The sequence below is a fragment of the Tenrec ecaudatus genome, chromosome 9, assembly GCF_050624435.1.
Source record: "Tenrec ecaudatus isolate mTenEca1 chromosome 9, mTenEca1.hap1, whole genome shotgun sequence".
In the NCBI taxonomy this organism is placed as follows: domain Eukaryota; kingdom Metazoa; phylum Chordata; class Mammalia; order Afrosoricida; family Tenrecidae; genus Tenrec; species Tenrec ecaudatus.
The window spans coordinates 124,433,828-124,461,404 of NC_134538.1; the positions used below are offsets into that span (position 1 = coordinate 124,433,828).

General features: G+C 40.0%; 1 protein-coding gene across 3 annotated transcripts in view; it reads left to right on the forward strand.

Annotated features, from left to right (window-relative positions):
- Positions 1-25,645, forward strand: part of KMT2E (lysine methyltransferase 2E (inactive)) — an 86,910-nt gene extending 61,265 nt beyond the window's left edge. For 2 of the 3 annotated variants that reach the window (XM_075558520.1, XM_075558519.1), the window contains 14 exons: positions 2,494-2,758; positions 5,341-5,439; positions 13,986-14,150; positions 14,450-14,758; positions 17,377-17,631; positions 18,044-18,188; positions 18,624-18,874; positions 19,177-19,233; positions 19,353-19,916; positions 20,913-21,196; positions 22,036-22,124; positions 22,235-22,360; positions 22,577-22,674; positions 23,410-25,644. In XM_075558520.1, coding sequence (XP_075414635.1) covers positions 2,494-2,758; positions 5,341-5,439; positions 13,986-14,150; positions 14,450-14,758; positions 17,377-17,631; positions 18,044-18,188; positions 18,624-18,874; positions 19,177-19,233; positions 19,353-19,916; positions 20,913-21,196; positions 22,036-22,124; positions 22,235-22,360; positions 22,577-22,674; positions 23,410-24,921 — 4,219 coding nt within the window. In that variant the 3' untranslated portion in view covers positions 24,922-25,644. Of the gene's footprint in view, positions 1-2,493; positions 2,759-5,340; positions 5,440-13,985; positions 14,151-14,449; positions 14,759-17,376; positions 17,632-18,043; positions 18,189-18,623; positions 18,875-19,176; positions 19,234-19,352; positions 19,917-20,912; positions 21,197-22,035; positions 22,125-22,234; positions 22,361-22,576; positions 22,675-23,409 lie in introns of all 3 variants that reach the window. The other variant, XM_075558521.1, reaches the window with a different exon arrangement.
- Positions 25,646-27,577: the final 1,932 nt, after the last annotated feature.

The window sequence follows — 27,577 nt, forward strand, 5'->3', positions numbered from 1 at the left end:
ATTCCACCTGGACGCCATCTTGAGTCTTCTCTCTCAAGAATCTTTTTATGCATTCATCATTTTGATTGCCTTTCTTGTGACCTTAATTCATATAATCTGTCCATTTATCTGCTGGGTAGTCTTTTTAATACTCATTTCAAAATATATCTTAAAATTCTGTAGTCTTTTGAGTTATAGAAGCATTCTATTTATTTACTCCTTTTTAATATTGATATTTTAAACACTGTATGATATCCTTTTTAAATGCAGGAATTTTCAGTGTCCATATTTTCCCTAAATGAAAATCCTTAAGTTTGCACCTTTACCTGGTTTTTGGAGTCCGAGTTCACACTGATAAATTAGCGCCCCCCCCCCCTTTTAAAAGCCATTTCTCATTTAGAAAATAAAAATTTTAGTATAAGGGCTCTTTGCTCATTGAGAGTCTGTATAACTGAATTATGACACACACCCCCAGAAAAACACTCTCCTTGAGTCTATTTTATATGTGCTTTCTGAAACTAAATCTCAACAGCCTCATCTTTCTTCCAAAGTGGGTAAGAATAAAGGCTTTTTGTTATCTGTTTGCTTTCAAATCCAAGCTTTGATCACTTACTGGGCTATATAACCTTGGACCAGTTTCTTCACCTCTTTGTGTTTTACTACCTCAAGTATGATAAAAAGTTCATGCATCTAACAGATGTTTGAAAGATTCAGTGGGTTAGCCCTTACAAGATTGAATTATTCTGTTGAACTTTTTTTTAAAATCATTTTATTTGGGGCTCGTCCAATGCTTATCACAATCTATACATACATCCATTGTGTCAAGCACATTTGCACATTTGTTGCCATCATAATTCTCAAAACATCTGCTTTCCACTGGAGCCCCTGGCACCAGCTCCTTATTTTTTTCCCCTCCCTCCCTGATGAACCCTTGATAATTTACAAGTCATTTTTTGGTCATCGCTTACACTGTCCATCTGTTGCACTTTTTGTTTTCTGAAACTTATGCATTTTATTTGTTTGAATAAATGAAAAAGAATTTAAGGTAATTTAGATTTTGAAATTATTTTTTTGCTGGTTTGTGGGATGAGGCCTGTTTATTCAGATTCACTGTTACAGAGACCCCTACGAGAGGTCAGAGTACACTAAAGTGGGATAGCAGCTTCCCCCTAAACCTCTGAGATGGGAAACAGGTGGATATTCTATATATCTAATGGAATTCAAAAGGATTAACACATATAAAATGTTAAAAAATAGCTCCTGCTACAAAGTAAGTACATAATAATCATTAGCTGTTGCCAGTATCATTATTTGCTGTCTGCTATCCTAAAACTACGGAAAATACCTAAGAAGCATTTTGTGCTGGTTTTTGTCAACACTTGAAATTGAAGGGAGTGAAACAGGACCGTCAGTGTTTGATTTCTAACCAATTCAGCTATGCAGTTTGACTTAAAGGCATAAGCCTTTCGAAGTAAATGAGTTATGAATATTGGAAAACTTGATACGTTTTTATTGCAAGCTACTTAAAATGGGCAAAGTTGGAGACTTCTGTTAACTCAGATTTGTCTCGCCCTACTCTAGAGAGAAAGAGAGGGCAGAAATGCTGGAGATGAAAACTGTGAGCCGTGGAGTCACAAAGACGCGGCTCTCGATGCCAGCCCTACCACTCGTAACTGTAACTCTTGACAAGTTACTGGCCTGCAGCAGTTTTCTCTCTTATGTAAAATGGAAGTAATAATTATGACTGTGAAAATGAGGGATAAACTAAAGACCTCACTGTCCTCAAGTCAGTGCAGCTCTGCAGGACCCTGTCATCAAGTTCACAGCAGCTCTGTAGCTCTGTGGGGCAGGGCAGAACTGCCCCCTGAGTTTCCGAGACTGTAACTGTTAGTGGGAGAGAAAGCCCCATCTTTCTCCTTCCCAGTGGCTGGTGGTTTTGAACTGCTGGCTCTGAGGATTACAGCCCAACACATAACTACTATGCCACCAAGCTCTACTGAATGAGGGATAGCACATATTTTTCAAGGTACCATTTAAGAGGAAATATTTAATAGGGCCAAAAAGAAATACAACTTAAAAAAATCTTCAAGGTAACTTTTAAAAGTAATATGATTGCTCAAATAATTTCCTAAAGGACAAACAAGTTGAGGTGTGGTAGTTTACCAAACATTTTTTATTGAGGCCAATTGAAGGTCAGAATTAGGGGGTTTGCTTACATGTTATTTTGTGTAAACTGCAATTTCCTTCTATTTTAAAAACTTTAAAGGTTTTACTGTTTTTTCTTCTATCACTGAAGCCCAACCTCTGATCACAAACTAACGTCCAGTAATAAGTTTGTTCTTAATGAGAATCTAAAATTTCATTTATTACCATAACCAGGAATACAAAGTAGTAAAAAGTCAGGATGGCTTTTAACTTATAATAGTATACAATTATGTAGAATTGGAGCTGAAAATGGGTTAGGTTTTATAGCATTTGTTTATATCTTATATAACTATTTAATTATCTTTCCAGTAAGTACAAGGTGGATTGTGCATGCCTCAAAGAAAACCCAGAATGTCCTGTCCTAAAACGTAGTTGTGAATCCACGGAAAACATCAGTAGTGGCTATGAGACCCGAAGGAAAAAAGGAAAAAAGGAGAAGGATATTTCAAAAGAAAAAGATACACAGAATCAGAATATTACTTTGGATTGTGACGGAACCACCAACAAAATAAGGAGCCCAGAAATGAAACAAAGAAAGCTTTCTCCACTGAGACTATCAGTATCCAATAATCAGGTATTGATGACTTGCCCCAGTGACTCTCAATGAGAAGCCCACCTTACCTAGGGAAGATAATCTGTCATTTTTGAACCTTTTAGTTTCATGTAATATAGTTATCGTTAAGCCCTTTGTGTTATTTGAAGTACTTGTAGGTGTAAGTGCAAGTTCTGCTAGAATTTGTGTGCTTGTTAAATTAATAAGAAATATATCATTAAATCTTTGCAGTTAAGGTTTCCTTATGACTGGGTAATTTTTAAGAATCTTCAGATAGCCATTTCTTTATGTTCATAATTGTTATTTAAATCTTTTGTTATGACTATTTCTTCTCTAAAGAATTTGGGACACAATTTTTACCAATTTTATAAGATTTCATTTTATCAATTTTATAGCAACTAAGATTTCTGAAAATCATTAAGGACCTATTACCGTATATACTCGTGAATAAGCCCAATTTTTCAGCCATTTTTGTGCGTGTGTGGGATTACTTAATCCATTTTTAAAAAATCATTGTATTGGGGGCTCGTACAACTCTTATCACAATCCATCCATCCATTTGTACATTTATTGCCCTCGTTCTCAAAATATTTGCTTTCTACTTGAGCCCTTGGTATCAGCTCATTTTCCCCTCCCCTCCTCATGAACCCTTGGTAATTTGTAAATTATTTTGTCGTGTCTTAAACACTGTCCAACATCTCCCTTCACCCACTTTTCTATTGTCTATCCCCCAGGGAGGGGGTTATGTAGATCCTTGTAACCAGTTCCCCCTTTCTACCCCACCTTCCCTCCACCCTCCCGGTATTGCCACTCTCACCACTGGTCCTGAAGAGTTCATCTCTCCTGGATTCCCTGTGTTCCTATCTGTACCAGTGTACATCCTCTGGTCTAGCCAGATTTGTAAGGTAGAATTGAGATCATGATAGTGGGGTAGGGGCAGTGGGGAAGCATTTAAGAGTGAGAGGAAAGTTGTGTTATCATTGGTACATTGCATCCGACTGGCTTGTCTCCTCCCCATAACCCTTCTGTAAGGGTTACCTACCGATGGGCTTTGTGTCCCCAGCCTGCACTCCCCTTCATTCACAATTATATGATATTGTTGTCCTTTGATACCCTATACCTGATCCCTTTGACACCTTGTGATCACACAGGCTGTTGTGCTTCTTTCATGTGGGTTTTTTTGCTTCTGAGCTGATGGCTGCTTATCTATCTTCAAGCCTTTAAGACCCTAGATGCAATATCTTTTGATAGCTGGGCTCCATCAGCTTTCTTCACATTTGCATGTGCACCTGCTTTTTCTTCAGCAATCGTGTTGGGAAGGTGAGCATCATGGAATGTCAGTTTAATAGAACAAAGTGTTCTTGCATTGAGGGAGTACTTGAGTGGAGGCCCAGTGTCCATCTGCTACCTTAATACTAAACCTATAAATATATGCATAGATCTATTTCCCCATCGTCATATAAAATATTACATATGTACATTCCTGTATTAAGACCTCTATAAATGCCTTTTGCCTCCTAGTTCTTTCCTCTACTTCCTTTTACTTTCCTCTTGTTCCACTATCATTCAGCCTTCATTTGCATTTCAGTAATTCCTCTCAGTTACATTTCCCTTGATCAAGCCGTACAAGGCCTTAGACCTTGCTTGCCACTGATTTTGGATCACTTGTTGTTCCCTTGTCCCTGGGTTTGTTAACACCACTTTCTTTCCCCCATCTTCCCCTCTCCCATGTACCCCTGGAACCGTTGGTCCCGTTGTTTTCTCCTCCAGATTATTCCTCCCACCTATCTTATCTAGATAGACCTGCAGAGATACTATGCCCACAGAAAAAGACAGAGCAAAACAATGACCCTCAAAAAGGAAAGCCTGTAAATAGTTCAAGGTCTGTTTAGTGACCTTTAGGAGTGTTTTCCTGTGGAGTCTGATGGGATGGCACGCCCTGGCCCCATATTCCCTGGAGACTTCATTGCTCTGCTCCCCTTGCTGTTCTGTTGCACGCCCCTAAGTGTTGCCTCGGGTCAGTGTTGTCCCCTGTAGGGGTATGGGTCAGTGAGGGATGTCATTTCAGCACATTTTTAATGCAGTTTTTGTGGTAACATTAGGTGCCTTGGCTGATATTGAGGTCGGCTTATACTCGAGTATACATGGTAAGTTCATGTGAAAATTCCATTACCTTTTAATTCCATTTTTCCATGAATTTTGCAGACCCTTAAAAAATAGAAGTTTGGGAATATTCTAAGATGAAAATAAAGGTTTTGTTCATTCCTGGTACACTATCTTTTAAGTTTTTAAATTGAACAAATATTTATTGAGAACTTGGTATTCATGTGAACACTGAGTTTTGTGAAAAATGTCTTGGGAAGAATATAAGTACAAGGCCATGCTATTATGCATGGCCTTGGACTCTATTGATTAGAATTTACAAAAGTAATATGTAAATGGTTGATTTTGAAATGTTTCTTGGAACAGAAAACCAGTTTTAAATTGAATTAGGTTGTCTTATAATTTTCATGTTAATTCATTGTTTGCTTGTAGTGGTTGAAAGACATTTAGTTTATTGATGAGACAGCATTTTCTATAGAGCACTCATTTCCATCTTTCAGGAACCAGAGTTTATTGATGATATAGAAGAAAAAACTCCTATTAGTAATGAAGTAGAAATGGAATCAGAAGAGCAGATTGCAGAGAGAAAAAGGAAGATGGTAAGTTGGGAAGCCAGTAGCTGTTTAATGCTGTTGTGTGGGCTGACAGCTACTCTTCCCATAGTAATTGTTGCTGCCATTCCATGGACTTGCTGTTCTTTATTTGAAATGAGATTTGAATCCTTGATGTGCCACGAACATTCTAGCATTTGAAGTAACTTCCACTTTGACATTTAGTATATGAAATTTAAGTACTATTTTTGAAGCAGAGTGCTGTTAATAAATTTTAATGCCATTACTGTTTAAAATGTCTCTATGATTTAATACAAAACAAAAACCAAACTTTAAATCTTCTCATAGCACTGAATGACTTGTGCCCCACCCACCCCCACCCTCCCCCCAAAAGAAAACCCCACAGTTCTCCTGTTGCTATCATAAGGTCTTTGTTAAAGTAAAGCTTGAGATTACTTTTCCTTGTTTTATTTGAAAATATCTATTTAAAACCCAGGACAACATAGCTCACAAACCAATGGTTAATTTAGTGTTCAACATGTTAAGTATTAGTCAAGAAATTATACTTTGAGTATCCCAAAACTTGAAAATGAGCTCACAAAGGATCTTAGTATAAATTGAACCATTCCTCCTCTGTTTCATGTGCTCCCTAACTTCCTGGCTTAGTGGTTTTCAAGCTGGCTCTGTACTTCGGGTGTGATCTTTGAAAGTGGTCATATTAGTCCACATTCATGTGATTACTTAATCACCTGGATGGTTTTCCTTTTAATACAGATGCTATTCCACTATGCTATTCACATTTGCGTAAACAATGCTGAACTCCGGCACAGCTTGATGATTTCAGAAAGCGCTCTGATGGCCTGCAGTTCTGTAGAATAGAGAAAATGCTGGTGAAGCCCGAGTCATAGAATCCGTCCTACACCTAAAGGAATTGGCTTTTGTCAAGATTTACATGTGAATCACCATGCCCTTCCAAATTCCCATGGTCTGTTGACAAGACTTTCAGTATTATCCTGTTCCTCGGTTGCCAGTCTTAAATATTAATGCTGCAGAAACTTTTGCAAGAAAAGGCTTGTGTGCCACTGGTTATCCTAAGAAGTGTGGGGCTGGTAGGAGGGCCTTGTTTGAGGACCAGCTCTAATGGGGCAGTAAGTGGCACTTGAAAAAAGTATTTCATGTAGGTATGTTCCTGAATGTGGAGCAACTTTGCGTTCTATCCTAGCTGAACTTGGAACGTTCTCATTCTTGGTTCCCAGAAGAAAATGAATACCTGTGTGGGTGTTGGATTTGGGGGAAGTTGGGGGGGGGGGATGTTTTCTTGGGAATCCCTTTTTGATTGATTTTGCTTTTATAAATATAGTAATATAGAACATTCCAAAGTTTTCATATCTATCTTGACATGTTTATTCTACTATCTTATATGGCTGTAAAGCTGGGTAGTTTTATGGACTACAATGTGGAAAACTTGAAAAGTGTGTTTATAATTTGTCTGGTATTGTGAAAGGATTTGAAATAAAACTTTTAAAATCTTCCTTTGGTTCCTTTACAAGTAATCCTTCAGCTATTGTAGTTCTATTGTTTCCAATTGGTACATTTGTGTTGATATTGGAATTATTGGGTACACTCAATAAACACAAAAACATGCATCTTAGAATTAAGCAACTAATATTCCCTTTTCCCTAAAAGTTAGTATTGAGGGTTGCAATACTTGGTTTAGAAAAGTTAAAATCCCTCCATCCTAAACAGTGGTCTGAGGGGCTTAAAGGAAAAAGGAGGAAAGTGAAACTAACTGAAATGGACTTGGAGTCTCGTGACCAACAAGTTCACTTCAAACACTAACAAACAAAAAAAGAAAAGTTAAAATGATGTTTTTCCTTGTCTTTTTTAACGATTAGGTAAACAGTAGTAGTTGGAAAGAAAAGGTCAAATAAAGTGGCAACTAAAAACAAGTAAACCTGGATATAGTAAAAATAGTAGCCATGGTACTAATCCAGAGAAGTCTTTAAACGGATGTAAATTTTCTCCCATGAGCGAACAGAATTTTAATCTATTACATGGATGATAGGACATAGTAGCTGTGTTATGCCAGACTGTGATAAAAGAAGTCATTCACAGCCTCCTTTCAGATGAAGTCTCAGAATTCTCTGAAAAGGTAAAAAATATGTCATCTATAAATGTAAATGCACTTCATCTTTTCATGGCTTGAGCCATAAGAAATTGCTCTTTTGATTGTTTACATACACACATGGAAATTTCACACAAAACTTAACATTTAGCATCTTGTTCAGTCTCTAATTGCATCAGTGGATTTATGTATGTGTTTGGGTGACTTTTTGATGAGAAGGAAAGACAGTGTATACTGTCTGCCCTTAGGACCGTTTATAAAACAATTAACAAAAATATGTGGTAACCAAGAGGAGGGGAAAGGAAAAAAAAAGGACCAGATTTATTTATTGGTCTAAAAGATCTTAATCCCAGAACTGAACCCTCTCATGAAAATTACCATTCATCTAAATAGTAGGTAGGTGTGTAAAGTGAACAGCAACACCAGTGAGAAGCATGCTCTTCAGAACAATCGATAAGAGGGCAGAAGTTCCCCAAGCAGAAGTTTATAAGGCAGGATGAATGTAAACAAACCCATTTAGTGCAGAGTACTGTTACTTTGAGGGGACCAACTGCAAGTAATTTCAGGAAACAAAATGTGATGAAATTGAATGGAAAATGAATTTGCATCATAGACTTTCAGGCAAACTGTTTTGCTCCCCTAAAAAAGGCAGTAACCAGATCTATTACCATGGTGTCAGTCACCTTACAGCACAAAACAGGACTGCGCCCACAGTTTCCAAGACTGTAATCTACAAAAGCAGATGACCGCATCTCTCCCCTACACAGCAGCTGGTGGATTCACACTGCTGACCTTTCAGTGGATAGCTGAGTGCTTATATAGCCCCTGCACCTCTAGGACTCAGTAGAGTAAAATAAAACACATCCAAAATCTAACCTCGCTGCCATTGAGTCAATTCTGACTCACCATGACACTTTAGAGTAGCAGTTCTCAACCTGTGGATCACGAGACCTTTGGGGGTTGAACAGCCCTTTCACAAGGATTGTCTGATTCATAACAGTAGCAAACTCAGTTATGAAGTAGCAAAGAAAATAATTTTATGGTTGGGGGGGGTGACCACACATGAGGAACTGTATTAAAGGGTCACAGTGTTAGGAAGGTTGAGAACCACTGCTTTAGAGGGCTTCTGAGACTGGACTCTTTCTAAGAGCAGCCAGCCTCATCTTCCCACCTGAGGGTGCCTGGAGTGGAGTAACTCGCCAGACAGTGCGACCAGGGCTCATTAGGAAGTACGGAGTAGGCCACTTCTCGCTGGGAGGATCAGAGATTGCTGCATGTACTAGGTAGTATTTATGATGGAACTTATGAGTGAGGTTCTAAAAAGCATAGATTACCTGCATACAGATGCAAACTGGGGGCTAAATTGTATGGGATTTATTTCTCTAGGGGTAAGAAACTAGAGTTAAGAAAAATGTGGTTAATTCCTTTTCACTAGGATTTTATCTGGGTCTGTGTGGTAGTATGTGTGAGTATATTGGGGATAAAGATTGCTTATAGATTTTATGAAAATATCAGACCCTTTTCTTTGGATTTATTTAATTTCCCTTCTCTGTATTACTTTTGGTTGTACTTTTCACCATCCTTAGGAAGTTCTTAAACACAGCAAACTTGTGGCTAGAATGGAATGGAATGAAGAATGGATATTCTACATCTCTCTCTTAGCTCCTAAGATAATCCTTGGGCGAGTTATAACTGGTTTGGGGGAACCTTGTAGGCAGCCTCAGTTGAGCTGTGCCGCTGTAAATATGCGGACTATACATGCTCACTGAATTCCAAAGTCAAGAGTTGTAGCCTCACCACAGGTGGCGTGTACAAAGAAAGGGTTAGGTATTGTGAAGAGCATCTTTGACTGTTTAAGCTATCACTTAAAATGGCAGGTGGGAAACCCTCCTATACAGCATTTTAAAAATAACTTTTCAAAATAAAGTTTTCTATGGCCTCCTTATGGAATGAAGCACGCTGGAAATGCATTGCTTAAGTGGAGTTGATAGAAGGTATTCATTAGGTCTTCACACTTAAGAGGGTAGAGAATGGGATGATAAAACAAGTAGTTAGTAGTCACCTATACCTTAGGGTGCCCTCAGGGTACCATGGGTTACTGGACTGCTAACCACAAGGTCAGAGGTGGCTTTTTGCTCCCATAAAAATGTCCTCTTGGAAACTCTATCTTGAGTTGCTGTGAGAGCCACCACTGACATAAGGGCAGAGGTTACCTAGATAAGAGATTCTTGGACTTGCCAAGCAACTAAGAATATGTAACATCTCACAGGAATATAAGCAAAAACTGTGTACTGCTGTAATAGTCCCACTTCTTGGGGGTGTTAGAGGAACGCCTGGCTTTCATGAACGGTGATGCCCAGTAAATGAGCCAACAAAATGTTCATGGCAGCAATTTCAGGAAAAATGGACATCCTTCAGTGTGATTGAAATGAAGCTTACTAATAGCCTAAGGAAGGCCTGAGGCTGCAGTGGTTAAAAGCCTGGCTGTTCACACACATAGTAGAAGACAAGACCTGGTGGTCTTCTCCCATGAAGCTCGACTCTTGTCAGCTAGGAGTCAGAGTGGACGGTGCACAGGAACAGCCCGGTACAGTTAGTTCCCTGGAGGCTTTCTTTGAAAGCGTGTGTGCTGTGGCCAGTTGAGTGAACACTATAATAAAGCCTCATTGTTGAGAGTCCAGGGTATGTGGTCCTTTAAAAACTGTTCAGAAATTACACTGTTGCTAAGAATCTTTCTTTAAGATCTAGTTTTCTCATCAATGTTTAGGAACTGTTTATTTGAAGCCTTGTGTGTTAATAGGTATTGTTAAAATTAAAATTAGGAATGTTCTGCTTTAACTGCCTTGTTAATAAGTACTTTCAAAATTTTACTTAAAATAGCATCCACTTCATGACTTCAAATAGCAGGGACGCATGTTCTACATGATAGATTCACGCCTTTCTCACGGAACAAAAAGTTAAGTGTTTGCTCTATGCTAAGCATCACTGAGGGTACTGAGATGCTCATGAACAAAGCAGGCCAAGCCTTTTCCTCCAAACAGCTTTCAGTGATGGCAGGGTATACAGAACAATGAATACCAAAGATTGAACAGGACCATGGAGGGCTATCTATCACTGGGGCAGAGAGAAACGATGGGCAGTATACAAACACTGTACTGGACAATCTTCACTGGTTTAACCAATAATCATAGCCATTAAAATAAAGATTCAAAACTTCACCTCTGATTGATAAAGGTAATTATTTTTGCATAAGGAATCTTTTAGTTTTTCTGAGATTTTAGGGTAGAGCCTTTTATTTCTATGATACGTTCAAGAAAAGCTACCTCTTAGCAAATGGCAAGTCAGAAAAGCACATCAGGAGTCCCTAGGTCCCCTCAATCACTGTGTTTCTCAATTCTTAAACACCTAGCCAGCAAATTTCCCTCTAAAGCTATTTGCTGTCCCATCCATTAATTTATACTCATTAATTTCTAACTTAGTCTCAAGTTACCAGCTACATTTCTCTAACTGGCATGTTTTTCAAAAATTCACCCACTGATGTCTTTTTTTCCGTTGTAATGCTGAATATATCACATAGTGTAAATACAGTTTATAAATCACATTGAATAAGTGGAAATGTTCAATACTTATCCTTGAATTATTTTTCTGCATCTGTTGAACAGGTAGCTTGAGAAGACAAACCTGTTATTTCTTCCAACTATAAAGTTAAAAAATTTCAAGTTGAGTTTTTGCTCTAAGATATTTCTGCTTTGAAGCACACGGTTGGTTTAAAAAAAAATTATTTTATCACTCCTCAAGTGGTAAAATCCTATAGACCTTTTCCTCTGTAGAAAATTACAATGCTGTATGTAGTAAAGCCAGCATATGGTCATAAAAGCAATCCTATAGCTCCATGCCCCCCCCCCCCACTCAAGCATTATTTTTGTCAAAAGTTAATACATTCCTGAAAAGCAACGATATCTGATTCTAATTGCATACCAGGCTCGATCTATTGTCCAGCTTGCAGAAAATAGCTTAAGTGGACATAATCACCATCAGAGTATATGAATAGTAGTGAGTGAGAGTAGAAGTGGAGTAAACAATCAAGCACAGGGTGTTAGGGCCTACACAATCTGCTGGGTTCAAAAAGGGCTCTAACCCACTCCAGCTCCTTCACGGTATATAAACTACTATTCTGGTGGAGCGATGAGTTCAATACAGTCTACTTGGGTATGTTGTCACAGAATTACTAGATAACAGCAGTGAGTACACAGGTGGATGGCATAAACCTTAAAGAATTTAAAATATTTGAATGCACTATCAAAAATAAGATATTTATACACCCATGCAGTGTGTTTTATGATGAAGCTGGGTTAAAACTATTCAGAAATCTGTTACTTGCCTTCTGCTTCATTCTTATTCCGTTGACAGTTGTAGCATTTGCTTTATGTGGTAGGTCAGTGACTATCAGGGTCAATTCAGAATAAAGGACACCTGGATAAATATTACTGTGCTTTTGTCACTTAATATACATGGGTTTTGACTTACTAAAATAGGCTGAGATCATTTTAGAGTCCAACCAGCTCATACAAATCTTGAGTCCTACCTAAAACTGAGGTTTTGCTTTAACTACCAATGAACTGTATCGTACAAGGGAGTTTAATTTTTAACGGAATGATTCCAGGTATTTATGTATTTTGTTCTGATAATCCTACCATTCCACACAAGTGAAATTTGAACCATGTCAAAGAAACAGCTTTTGGCCTAATTTCTCGTTCATCTTACAAAACCCTGGATAATACACAAAACAGCTTCCTAAAATTATTCCTGCTTGTAGATGTTTATTTTCTCATGGCATTGTATTTTTTCCCATATTGAATATGTCTGGAGAACTACTTTCCAACCAGATTTACTAGATGAAGCAGTTATATAAACTCTGTCACTTTAGATTTCCCAATAAGTTTTAAAACCCAAATGTCCAGGAGTCCCTCTGTGGCATCAAGGGTTAGGTGCTGAGCTGCTAACTGATGGTGGTTCAAGTCCACCCAAAAGCACCTCCGAAGAAAGGCCCGATGATCGCCTGCAAGATCACAGCCCCTGAATCCCTTCCAGAGCATGACTGTACGCTGAAGCCATGAATGGAGTTGCCATGAGTCACAACTCAACAGCAACCACTGTGTATTTTCTGTTGTTATTTTAACATACCGGAACAGGGTTTTAATAGAGACCCAAGATTAAAAGGTGAGTAGTAGTGAAGAATTGAAAGACCTGAGACATGAAATTGTCCAAAGAATTTAATTTCAAAATATTTAGTATATATGAAAGCCGGCCATCTTTTGCTGATACTTTTTAGTGTCTGATTGATTTCCTATCCCAGAGCAGAGAACCAAGATACAGGTGTGTATCCATGAACAAATATTCTTACTTCTGTAGACTAGTTTCCTGAATGAGTATGACGTATTTTTTAAGTAGCATGTTTACAGTATGGGAATTTACTGTAAACAAGTTAGAAATCTGTATATTAGTATTATGTGAGGAGTTTGTTGGTATGCTGCGCTGTTCCCTTACAGAGTGTAACAAACGAGAAATCAGAACAGTGTGCGATTTCTAGAGTATGGGTGTCTTGATGTTTGTGTTTCTGCTGGTAATTACTGGAACTAAAGCCCATTGTTGACGAGCCCCTGGCAGCCAGACCTTGAGTTTCTGATCTTTCTTTCTTTCTTCCCCACATCGATGACAATAAAGGAGGAAAGACAAATGGATCTGAGCCTCAGGACCTGGTTCTTTTCATTTGGAGAACTGGACAGTTGATGGACGTGCTTCCCGTTTCTGGTTGAAAGCTGAAGCATTTGCCAGGCCCACTTGTCAAGGCTCTGGGTCTTGCTTTTAATGTTCTCCATCCAAGGCGAACTGCCGCTCAAAGGAACCCTTGCTGTTCCTCAGTCCCTGCCTTGCACTGTCAGTAAGAGACAGGAAGAGCAGAAGGTAGAGCAATGCCTTATAAGAATTGTACTGGGCAAGTGGGCTAAAGTAGAACAGGCAACACGTATGGAACGCCTACCGTTTTCCCAAGCATTGTTTGAAAATGTGGACATTTTCTGTTTGAGTAATAGTGAACTCTTAAGTGTTATGCCCCACATTCTGTTGTCTCAGGAAGGTAACTCATTTATCTAGAGTCACAGAGCTTTTCCACATTTTACTTAGTTGTAACTCAGAATCTTTTTAAAAGGGTTGATTTCTGTAATAATATTGGTAAAGCAAAGTGGTTTTGAACCTTTTACTCACCATTAACACTTAGTCACCCAGTGCCCCTTTCATGAAGTGCATCTGTAATGTCAGTGCTTACTAAAATTATTTATCAGATCTACCAATAATAAAAGTATTTCTGTTATGGTAACAATGGTATTTTTAATTTGCCGTGCACATTTGGAATTTTTACTTATACTTCAGAGCAATATTTATTATGCCACTTAAAATTTAAATTTCCCAGACCAGAGAAGAAAGGAAAATGGAAGCAATTCTGCAAGCTTTTGCCCGACTTGAAAAGAGAGAGAAGAGAAGAGAACAAGCTTTGGAAAGAATCAGCACAGCCAAAACCGAGGGGAAAACGGAATGCAAGGACGTGCAGCCCAGCAGTGACGCCGAGGCTCTCCAGGTACCACTCACTGGTCACGTCAGCCCGCCAGCCAAATTCCCTACCAAGAATCTCAGACATTAGCCTTTCAATGGTCGGATTTGTTTAAAAGAAAAAAAAAAAAAAACACACCAAAAACACTATGAGAATTTCTACCTGAAGTGCCACACTTTATTTCGTAGTCAATGTTTTACATGATGAGACATTATGCTGGCAGAATTCACAAGAAAATTGTAGATTAATAAGGAAATTGGGTAATGTTTTAGGTGTTTTTTTAAACATAGTTTATCTAATGCTCTATTTCTTATCATGTCAATTAGGAACAAGCAAAAGAAGAAACGACTAGCAAGCCCACGCCTGCCAAAGTGAACAGAACCAAGCAGAGAAAAAGCTTTTCTCGGAGCAGGACTCATATTGGCCAGCAGCGCCGGAGACACCGAACTGTCAGCATGTGTTCAGATATCCAGCCATCTTCTCCTGATGTAGAAGTTGCCTCCCAACAAAATGACATTGAAAACGCTGTGCTTGCAGTAGAGCCAGAAACGGAAACTGCACTAGCAGAAATAGTTACTGAAACTGAAGTCCCAGCACTTACTAAGGGTCCCACAAAGTACCCCAAAACCAAGAAGGTATGGCTCTTAAGGAATGCACTAGACACTCAATCTGCTAACGAAGGTTATGGTGGTTCTCTGAAAAAATTCATCCTGTAACATCTCATCATGAACAAATGGCTAAATCCTAAAAGTATAAAAATTATGTCTCTTAAGAATTCAACGTGCTCTTTTAGCAAGAATGGAATCCGCTGCAGCTTTGCATTCTTGTAAAGTGGCCATATCCAGTGTGTCGGGATGTCCTTTAGTGTTGCAGCTCATCGCTCTTCTTTTAAAACTAGTTTTAGATGGTCTTTTTATCTTTTTTAATCGGTTATACTGTAGAGGTAAATTATGAAAATTATAAAGGAAATGTTAACTGCAGTAGAATGTACTAAGATTGTGAAACTTTTTAAGAGATTTTAGATCAATTCATTAATAAAAGTTTTCGAAAAACTGCCAGACGTAATGAATTGATTATAGGAAACTATTTACAGAGCTAAACCGAGCTGAGCTCTACAGCCCCGGAAAGTGTCCGTTTTTCTTCCACTTGTGGTTGCAGTGGATCCAGCCGACGGGAGCAGCAGCATTCTTGCCACATACTTCTGTGGCGCGCTTGCTGGACACCATTTGCTTTGTCTTTGTTCTGACATAATCAGTACAGTTTGTAGGCAGCGCTAAGCCATGAGGAGTCGAACTTAAGTGGCAGATGGTAAATGACTTATCTGCTGGAGTCACAGGCTTATAAAGTGCTAAGATCTAAGGGCAGTTGGTTGTCTACTCATCCAGTCTCCTAACAGCATCAGCAAGCAAGCCCATATTCCAACCATGCCCATCTTGGAAAGTAAAGAATTCGGACTTTTAATTGGATTATAAAAACTAAACCAACAGGTTTAAAAGAAGCTATCTCAATTGCAAATAAGTACTGACATGATCCCTGGCTGACCACTGCTGTGGCCATACAGTTAATTTCGATTCCTGGCTGAATGTGGACTTCTGCCTCCCCCTGGTATGAGTGGGCTGCTATCTAGTAAGAGGATTCATGAACTTGCTAAAGCCCCCTAGTTTCCCCTCACCTCATTCTCTTAAAAAACAAACTTGTGGCCAAAGGAATGGTGTTTTAATAGTATTTAAAACAACATACTGTTCGACTAAGTAGAAGAATCAAATTGTAGTTATTGCCCGTAAAAGAAAGGCCTCATTCACTTTCCCCCAACCGTAACTTATTCTCAGATACTGTTCTAGCATATGGTGCTGGCATATATCCACTAGCAACCAAACTGCATATATTGTGTATCAAAGCATTATCAAGAGTAAGAAAATGAGTGAATTTAGAAAGAATAGAAACCTAAGAAATAACCCCTTAAATTGCGAATTCTCAAAGTCGATGCACGCACGCGTGCATCCTGTCACCACTCCCTTCCTCAGTGCTTATGTGCATTAATTCTTCTGTCTTCACAACTCCATTTGGAGACCTGGGTTTGTTAGGACGTGTTTCACAGAAATGTTATACAGTGTGCTCCAACTTCCCACAGATCATCTCCAGGTGCTTCCCCTACATTCCACTGCTACTTGTAGATAGGAAGTTCTGTAGATACAGTCCTGTGCACATGGCCACAGAGATCCAAATGTCCATAGTGGTCATTTCTAGAAGATGGGAAGGCTATTTTTCAATGTTGCGTAAAGTATGTGCATATGTGTCAGATGAGGGGGCTTCAAAATATTTGTGGGATAATTCTATTGCCTTTTAATGTAATCTTCCCATGAATTTTTTAAGTCCCACAGTACTTTCCAAATTATCTGGACATTATATTTACAATAAAAAGAACATTTTGATATCTAGCTAAGATGCCCATATAACAAAAAGAAACACTTGTGCTGACAAATGTATTATTTCCATGCCCATTACAGCTGAACTTTCAGAAACAGTTGGGTAGTCATTAAATATGAGAATGGCCAGTAAAGACTGAATTGTGTCCACTGCATACCAAAGAACTAGCAGGGTTGGTTTAAGCCAAAACAAAACAAAACCCCCCCCAGAATTTTCCAAACAGGAGCATGAGATGGGTCAGATCATTGGTATTCAATCTCTGATTTCCAGTACACACTGTTTTCTTTTCAAAGTACTGCATTGGCAATGTCTCCTTTTTGAAGCCACCGAGGGAGGGGAAAAAACCAAACTCACAGCAACCCTATAGGTGTAGAAGCCTCGTTTTTTCTCTTGTGGAGCAGCTGTTCAGCTTAAACCTACAACCCTGTACTTGGCAGCCTAACACCTAACCCACGGTGCCACCAGGGTTCCTTAGCCAGGTTGGAAAGTCCTGTTTAAAATCAGTTTAAACTGAGCTTTCTTTCACCTATGAGACACAAGCATATTTAGTATTTGTATTTATTCATATGCACCGGTTTCCTACACTAAAAAGTATTAGTATCTTATACATTCTAAAGAAGTGATGTTTTCTACCTGTCAAGATGCTGTGTAGAAAATGCTGGGAATAACAGATGAGGTAATCGAAGGAATACTGAATCACATCATTTTGACATCACATATGAATGACAACTTGAATTGTGTGATTCATCATTTTCCTGATTCCTAATTAAAACGGTCTATGTTTTAATAAAGACTATCTTGTGTAATTTCGCATTTTTCTCTTCAGCACTTGGTCAATGAATGGTTAAGTGAGAAGAATGAGAGGACGGGAAGACCTTCAGACAGCCTTCCAGAAAGGCCCCTGCGCATAACGACAGACCCCGAAGTACTGGCCACACAACTCAATTCCTTACCAGGTCTTACCTACAGTCCCCATGTCTACTCTACTCCTAAGCATTATATTCGATTTACATCACCGTTCCTTTCAGAAAAAAGGAGAAGACGAGAACCCCCTGAAAACACTTCTGGCTCATGCAAGAAGGTAACCTTTTCTTGGGATATAAAAAACTCGGCTATGCTGGGCATTCTGTGATATGATAAAATAACAATTTATAAATTATGAAGGGTTCATGAAGGAGTGGGGAGGGGGAGGGAGGAAATTGAGGAGAGGAGTCCAGGAGCCCAAGCAGAAAGCCTGAGTTTTGAGAATGATGAGGGCAATGAATGTAGAAGTGTTTTTTACATAATGGATGTATGTGTGGATTGTGATAAGAGTTCTATGAGCACCCAATAAAATGATAAAAATATAAAACAAAAAACTCGGCTGAGGTAGATGCCAACCTTGTGCCTTCCTGCCATCCCTAGAGTTGAATGCTTTTGAAATATGCCCTCCGTGTGTCTCTAACTTACGTAAATGGCTGAAAATTCATGATCTCCAATTTCATGTATTTCAGCGATGGTTGAAACAAGCTCTGGAAGAAGACAATTCTGTCGTTTTACATAGATTTAATTCACCCTGTCAAGAAAGATGCAGAAGCCCTCCCGTAAATGGTGAAAGTAAAAGCCCACTGCTATTGAATGACAGCTTCTCCTTTCCAGGTACGTCCTCTTCGGTGCTGCCACGGTGAGGGACGTGGCCAGAGCTGCCTCACACCAGGCGTGTTCTAGTGATTGCTGGGCCCATTCCAGACGGCACATTTCCTGGTCATGGGAACTTGGGCTTTGCTGTCCCCGTTTTGGTGAATATATAGACAAATTCCGTATTTATTATAGGGATCAGCTGCTTTAGAGAGTCAGGAGGATTTGAAGAAGTGAGGTGAACTGTAGTGCCCAGAGGCCTCAGCAGGGGAACTCTTGCTACCCGTGCAGTTCCTACAGGCAGGGGGGATGGCTTCATGTCAAGATTGTCTTAAAGTCATCACTTTCAGTATGTTTGATGTGTTGACACTTTCTAGGATGTAGTAGTAACTAGCCAGTCACTAGTAGCTAGTTAAGTTGGGTAATGCCTTTTGGATTTTTTTTTTCTACTAACAGATTTAACTACACCACTGAAAAAACGAAGACTTTATCAGTTACTAGACTCCACTTACTCCGAAACCTCCACACCCACTCCTTCCCCGTACGCTACACCAACTCACACGGACGTTACTGCTGGAGACCCAGCCTTTGCCACTCCTCCCCGGACAAAAGCAGATGATGAAACTTGTCGAAATGGTTATAAGCCGATATATTCACCGATAACCCCAGTAACTCCTGGCACACCAGGAAATACCATGCACTTTGAGGTAAGAAATGTAAATGAACTTGTGTGCAGAGTAAAAAATACTTTTCAGAACTTAAGAGGAATTTGAAAAGAACTGTTAATTGAAACTTTCATTAAAATGTGCTTTCTTCTTACTGATACGGAGATCAGGTGAATTCATATTATCAGCTTTACCTTAAATATGGCATTTTAAGGACATGGAAATAAAAAGGAAAACTCTCAAACCCAAGTCTCACAGTTTCTTATGTTAAATTGTCAATTATTTCTGTGTGTATGGGTTTGGCAATATATTTTCATGATCAATTCTAATCTCTTTTTATATAGAATATTTCTTCTCCAGAAAGTTCTCCAGAAATTAAGAGACGCACTTATGGTCAAGAGGTAAGGAATCACAGTAAAAGGTGACTTTAGTATTATTTAAATTATTGGTAGATTTTAAAATAAGCAGTGTCAAGGTAGTGTTACTTGGTGTAATTTTTTAAATTTTATTCTGTAAACAGGGATATGACAGATCTTCAACCATGTTAACATTGGGGCCTCTCCGAAATTCTAACTTCACTGAGCTGGGTCTGCAAGAAATAAAGACTATTGGTTACACCAGCCCAAGGAGGAGGGCTGAAGCCAGCAGGCTGTGCCCCGGGGAAAAGGAGCCCGGGTCAGACCTTCCGCTGGGACTCGATGCAATCGAGCCAACTGCCTTACAGAAAAGCATGGAGACACCCACCCACGACAGGCCTGAGGCCAGCAGCCAACTGGAGTCTCCCCACTCTGGACGAGGCACAATCTACTCTTCCTGGGTGAAGAGTCCTGACAGAACAGGAGTTAATTTCTCAGTAAACTCTAACTTGAGGGATCTGACACCCTCACATCAGTTGGAGGTTGGAGGTGGCTTCCGAATAAGTGAGTCCAAGTGCCTGATGCAAGAGGATACTAGAGGCATGTTTATGGAAACTGCCGTGTTTTGTGCTTCAGAAGATGGGCTGGTATCTGGTTTTGGACGGACTGTCAGTGATAATTTGATCGACGGAAGTTGTACACCCCAGAACCCACCACAAAAGAAAAAGGTTACAAATTTATAGTCTTTTTAATAGTCTTTATATATATTTGAGGATGATAAGTAGCTACCATGTGTATATGTAAGGCATTCTGAATTTCGTTTCTCAAGTTAAACTTTTGGTATGTCATATTAAAAACCCTATGAAAATGTCACTTAACTAGGAAATGTTTGCAGAAAAAGTAAAACACTCCGCAGTGATACAGAAAATCCCTGTAAGGAGTTTGTGACAAAAATTTCACTATGACTTATTTCACCAAACAAGTAATGTCACAAAATACACACTCCCACCCGAGTAGCGAGTTGAATGGGCCCTATTCCCCTACATTTCACATAGACTAGGCAGTGTCATGTAGTCCTTCCTGCCCCTCAGAAAATCTTGCACATAACCCATGGATGTAAATGCATCTTTAAAAGTATTGGATTGATTGATTGATTGATAAAGGATTTTAAGTAATAGCAACATTAAGCTCCCTGATTTAGCCCCATTCTTTGATTGAGCCCCATAAACTGAGACAATTAGAATGCCTGACTTTTCAGAGGAAAAGGAAAAACGACATGTATTTGTTCATTAAGCTTATTGCTTGCAAGTCAAAGAATTTGAGTGATGTGTGATTTTATAACAGAGTCCAGTTGGCAACTTTGTGGGAAGCAATGTAGTATAGTGGAAAGAGCACGGGCTTTCAAGTAAGACCTAGGTTCGAATCCCGGCTCCAACACTCACCAGCTGTGTGACCTTGAGTGAGTGAGTTACTCAATTTCCTCATCTGTAAAATGGGGATGATTCTATCCCTATTTCATAGGGTTGTTGTGAGGCTATGTTGTGAGATAATGTAAATCATAATGCCTGGCATACTGTAGGCATTTGATATTTTTAATTACTACTTGTTCAGAAAATTATTTTATATAATTTTCATTAAAATTTGTTTCTATTTAAAAGAGTAATTAACTCTAACATATATAACAAGAATAAAAGATTTGCTTCTCCTTACCTTTCTTGCTGAAGGTTTCTCTATTAGAATACCGTAAGAGGCAACGGGAAGCTAGGAAAAGTGGCTCTAAGGCAGACAACTTTGCACCGGTTATTGTTTCACCTCACGCAAGTGGAGACGCGAGCAGCGGCGATGGGTGTGCCCACAGTAGTGAAAGTGGAGAGCCCGTGGGAAACCCTGGGAGTGTCCCCTTTGCAGCGCCAGCCGCTGCTCACAGTGACGCTCCTGAAGAAACCAGCAATAACTGTCCTGCTAAGGAAGCTTCTGCCAGTGAGAAGAATGAACCGGAAGTACAATGGTAATTCTGTTTAAAATTTAATTGCTGATTTGTAAAACACAGTCATATTGCTTATAATTAATGTCTTTTCTTTATCATTCAGTCAGGATCTTAAGTTAACTTTTACATAGCTGATTGTAAATGGAGCGGTGCTCTTCAAGGTTTGAATGATGTGACACAGGGACACACAGTTCCTGGAAGGACAGAGTTTTTGCTAATGTCTACCAAAGCTACATAGATAAGAGATTCATGGCCGGAACTTGAAAGATCCTCCTGGCTGAAACTACCTGAATGTTTTCCAGTGTTGTTAAAGGTCCACTGTGTTTACTCTTAGGTGATTTGTTCTTATTATTCACACATAGATCATTCCTTTCCAGAAAGCCTTGATCACAGTATCTTGCTGTGTCTTTACATCCTGCCCTCCCTTCCAGATACCTTGAGACCGTCACCAAGTTTAGTGTTTCTTCAGGAAGAAAGCAGCTAGAGAGAGGAGAGTGGTCCGTGGCCGGGGAAGAGGCTGCATGCACTTTGCCCCTTACTTCTGAGAATTTCACAGTAGTTTGACAGTCCTGACACAAAGTAATTTTTTAAAGGCATATTTTCGTACCTTGACAACTGAAAATGATTTTGGATATCAGCACACTGTAATCCTTCAGCTCTCTCCCTTGTCTTTTCACCATGAAATTGCTTAAGGTAAAAGAATGAGTGAATTCCTCAAAAAGATTTGAGAGTTGGGCGGTTCCCTAATTTAAAAGCATAAATGGCCATTTTCCTCGTTGAACAAAAGTCTTGGTCTGAGAGGCCATGTTGATCAGTCGGCAGGTATTTCCTCCAGCTAACAGTGACCTTGTACTTTAAAGGACCGCCTCCACTTCGGTGGAGCAGGTGCGAGAACGGAGTTATCAGAGAGCTTTACTTCTCAGCGACCACCGAAAAGACAGAGACAGTGGTAAGTGAGCTTGTTCCTTCACCAAGTCGCGGAGAGTCAGCTAATCGCTCTGTGCCCTGGTGCCTGGTGTTCCTAATGCTCTCTCCGGGTCTGCTCTGCTTCATCTCCAGGGGGAGAGTCACCATGTAGCTCATGCTCACCGAGTCATGCTCAGTCTTCACCTTCATCTCATTCAAATCACATTCCCCAGTTGCAACCAATGGGCCCAGGCCCTTCTTTCAGTGAACTTATGGAAGGTCAGTAAGCAGATGACCTATCATGGTTATAATCCTAAACACCTTTATATTTTGTTTGCTTGTTTGTTTTTCTAAACACCTTTTTATTTAAAAATGGGGGGGGACTTTTATAAAGTTGATTTGAATAAATAGTTCAATGTAACTATTACTTTGAAGTGTTCATAAAGTCAAACTATATCTTATAATTTTCCATAACTTGTTTCTTTTGTTTTATAGACCCAGATCCTGAAAACCCAGAACCCACACCTACAAATGAATGTCCATCTCCAGATACTTCTCAAAAGACTTGTAAAAGTCCTTCAAAATCCAGCAAGGTAACAAGCACTGCACACAGCTTTGATGATGACCAGTCAGAGGCAGTGTCAGCATACAGATGTTTTCTCTGTCAAACACATTCCATTGTGTTACTTATTTCGTATCTAGTATCCATGCATTTTCATTAAGTATTTTACCAACCAATAAAATGGTGAATGGCATTCAGTTATAAAACAGACAGTCCAAGCTGTGCCACCACTTAGACGTGGCCATCCAATGTGATCAACAAAGCTGTAGGAGCCCAGAGTGAGGAATCTGCAAGTTAGTTCTTTTTGAAAAGGATCATACGCATTTAAGTAGTCTATATTTGATTAGTTATATTTGAATGAATAGCTTATGAGGAATGAGTATGTATCAAAAATTGAAGGTTTGGGGGGAGCAAGTTGAGTTACCCAAACCAATTTGCCATTAGTTTTGTCATACAAATTTCAATGATAGCACCCAACCTTAATGGCATAGATTTTTTAAATTCTTAAAGCTAAAAAAAAAAAAGGTTTCATCATTTATGGGAGGAAAGGGGGCAAATACACCTTAAAAGATCATTATTTTCCTTAGCGTCAATAAAAAGCAGTACAGGGAATTCTGCTTAAGCTCACTGTAAAGACTTATTGGAACTGCTGGGGGGGGGGGAGCTGACTTTTCACACCCACCCCCTTTTTAATAGGCATACTCATCTTACATTTGTAAAATTAGAAACCACCACCAGAAAGTTAATAGACTTTTTCTTTTCATAGCCTGGTTCACCTGGACCTGTAGCTCCTGCTCAGCCACATGGGAAAATACTCATAAAGCCAGATCCCCATTGGGAGGCGCCCAGTGTTGTACCAGAAGCTGAGAATGGGGTTCTCCTAAAAATAGAGCCGCAACAGAAACAGCTACCAACCGTCACCCAAGCACTTTCAAAGAATCCAATTCCTCAGCCACACCTCCGCAGCTCAGCTGAGCAACCTTCACAGAAGCTGCCTTCTGCACAGGTCAAGTTGCACTGTCCTCCGTCACCTCACGTAGAGAACCCTCCCAAGGCCTCTACGCCCCACCCGCCTGTGCAGCACGGGTACCTCTCACCAAAGCCGCCTTCCCAGCAGCTAGGGTCTCCCTACCGGCCTCACCATTCACAGTCACCTCAAGTTGGAGCACCTCAGAGAGAGCCTCCGAGGAACTTTTACCCAGCAGCACAGAACCTTCCAGCAAGTACTCAGCAGGCAACTCCAGGCGCGTTATTTACGCAGACACCCTCAGGACAATCTCCAGCAACTTACAGTCAGTTCAACCAACCGAGTCTGAACAGCACGGCTCCACCCCCTCCGCCCCCTCCACCCCCTTCCACATCGTCTTACTATCAAAACCAGCAGCCCTCTGCAAACTTTCAAAACTATAGTCAGCTCAAAGGCAGTCTTTCCCACCAAACCGTGTTCACATCGGGACCAAATCCAGCACTTCCTGGCGCCACCAGCCAGCCTCCAGTTGCAGGCCACCATGTAACTCCAGGGCATTTTTTGTCCTCCCAGAACCCGACTATTCACCATCAAACAGCTGCAGCTGTCGTTCCTCCCCCGCCCCCACCCCCGCCCGCTCCAGGACCACACCTTGTTCAACAGCCACACTCCCATCAGCCACACGCGGTCGCACACGGAGTAGGGGCTGTTCATGCGGTGGCCCCTGGGTCGCACATTCATGCTCAAACTGCTGGACACCATTTACCCCCGCCTCCTCCACCTCCGGGTCCTGCCCCCCATCACCACCCGCCTCCCCACCCCTCCACCGGACTCCAGGGTCTACAAGCACAACACCAGCATGTTGTAAGTTCAGCACCCCCGCCGCCTCCGCCGCCTCCACCTTCCACTGTTTTGGCTTCCGGGCATCATAGCACAGCAACTCAAGCCTTACACCACCCCCCTCATCAAGGACCTCCACTTTTTCCTTCAAGTGCTCATCCAGCTGTGCCACCATATCCCTCCCAAGCTACACATCAGACCACTTTGGGACCGGGACCCCAACACCAGCCTTCTGGAACAGGGCCACACTGTCCACTACCCGTTGCAGGTCCTCATCTCCAACCCCAAGGACCAAACAGTATTCCAACACCTACTGCTTCAGGGTTCTGTCCTCCTCCTGGCTCTGTGGCCCTGCCGCATGGGCTCCAAGGACCTCAGCAGGCATCTCCGGTGCCTGCACAGATTCCAATTCACAGAGCACAGGTGCCACCGACATTTCAGAACAGTTACCATGGGTCAGGGTGGCATTAATGGACTCCAAACACGTTTTTTAAATGTCCTGTATGATAAACTGTATATTTCACATGTACCTAGTAAGGTACTTTTTAAAGCTTGTACATGAAACTTTGTATAAAAAACACAAATGGAAAACACCAGTGCTCTTTCATTGTATTTTCCCCATTTTTTGCTTTTTAAAATTCCTTTAAAGAATGTGCTGTTAAGCCAGTATTAGGTCTTTATTTTGTAAGTGAACATTCCAGCTGTGTTTCTGGCAGCAGATTTGATGCTACATGAACTTTAAATTCTATTGTTGCCATTCAGTTCATTTAGTGACTGTTTATTATTTTATACATAATGCTTAAGTACACGGCTAAGCAATGGCACTATGAGGAGCTTCACCTTTTTTTCTGTGGACGCATCTTAGATTAAAAAAAACCCCGCAATACAGATTTTTCTAGTCTGGTGTGAACATGGCTCATTTCATCAGTTATTTGCAAGCAAAATGTAATTTAATGTATAGATGATTTCTAATGTTTCCTGATAAACTGTAAATACTGCATTTCTTTTGCGTACATAACTGCTTTCAGCTTTTCTCATTTCATATATAGCATTGTACATATGACAAGTCTTTTGCAAAACTGTGTGATCTTTGTGAAAGTAGTACAGTATATGGCCTTTAATTTCTTTTTTATTTTAAATATACTGTCACATTGAAGCACTGGTTGGGCATTTTAATTCATGTTAATAAATCACAATTATGTCAGTTTTACTAAATTGTCCTGTACAACTGCTACGGCTGGTGGATGGGGGTGGGGGATGGGGCAGGGCAGGTGCCCTGCTAGGGAAGTTTTAACCGTAACAAAAGTTAGTTTCCAGGTAAGAGTTTCTAAGAAGTTTTCAGTCAAAAAATACTACCTCACTTTAATGATCACAAGTGCCAGGAGGGCCCTCAAAGTTGTGCCCATAACGCTCCCAGCTCACCCAGGACACTCACTGCTGCACTGCTCATGCTTTGTAAGAGGACTGAAGTACTCCAGTGGAATCTACAATAGTAATGCGCGACACACGAGACGACAGTGACAGACTGCAATTTACAACAACTTTTTGAAAATAAGGAATAGTTTGCCCCCCCAAACATGATGAAATGTACCACTGAGTTGGAAAACCTTAACATTTATGATCCAACTATAGTATAAAAAGAAAGTGCAAAATGCACTTTCTTAAATGTGGTCTGGATATAAAAAACTAAAGAAAAGTGTCCCTGTTTCAAGATCTCTAAAGTGAAATAAAAATGTGCTCTCAAATCATTACTAAAACATAAAATGCTAATTATTTTGGGAAAACTAAACATATCCAATAGTAATGGCACTATTTGTGAACGCATTTTATATCCAACTCACATAACTGGCAAAGTATACACATTTTGTGCATTAGAGGAAAAAAGTAAACACTAAAAATGACTAAGACCTGGTCATAACATATCATGTTTCAAGTTTTCGTTTCCTTTTTTGAAAATTAGCTAGCGATGATGGTGACATTAACACAACCGTTATTAGGGCTCAATCCTAACCCTTAATTTCAAGACTTAACTTTGGTCAACACTGTCATCTTTTAATATGTCGAACAAAATTCGACTTGTAAAGTATTGACTAAAGCAGCATTTGTCTGTGACCTGGCTTTTACATCATCTATCCCTAGATAGATTCAAACACAATTTACTAGCATGGTGAAGCTATCAATACTCACTTTTTTTATTATCATCATTTTATTAGGGGCTCATACAACTCTTAGCACAATCCATACATCAACTGTGTCAAGCACACCTGTACACATGTTGCCATCATCATTCTCAAAGCACCTGCTTGCTACTTGGAGCCCTTGGTATCAGCTCTTTTTTTTTTAATATTCACTTCTTTAAAAATTTCTCGTGGTTTTAAATTTGCCTGCCATGACAAATGAAACATACAGCAGCTTTTATGTAATGCTTTTGACTACTTAATAAGGACATATCCACTCTCAACTATTACCTGCTACGAAAGTTTTATTACAGAAAAATTCGACGGAGAGAAAGTGGAAATTAAGATGTCACTTTAACTAAGGACACGAAGGGCTGTAATGTTACCCTAGCAGAAACCGTGGCCTTTCTCCTGTGAACCAGCTGTGTACGGCTCAGGTGAAGGAAACAGCAAAATGTTAGTAAACTACCTTTCACCTCAAACTGTTATGTTTTTTTAAAAAATGACATCTACTTTATCTTGACCTTGGACAGTTCTGTCAGATGACTGCTAGCAAAACCTTTTCTGAATTTACTAGAATCCTGTACCTGGCTCCTCTGCCTGTCATTTTTCATGACAACGTCACAGTGACTACAGTGAAAGGAGAAGAGGGGCATTCAACCAAATTCAATGGCTGGCTGGTCTAAGGCTTTGCTACGCAGTGATTCTCACTTAGCTACACGCCCCTTCCTAATCACCAAGTCACCAAGAACCCACTGGCACTGTTCTGTCCCGAGTACAATCTCTGTCTGTCCTGCGATCCAGGAAGGCTTTTTTAATCAAAGGGACACTTTCAAAACTCCTAATAATCCAGTTTATTTCCTAACATGGGCCAAACTGCACTAGACCATGTTTTCTCAGGTGTGTTGGCCCCGTGGTAATGATTTGTATACACCTCAGGAAGACTCCAA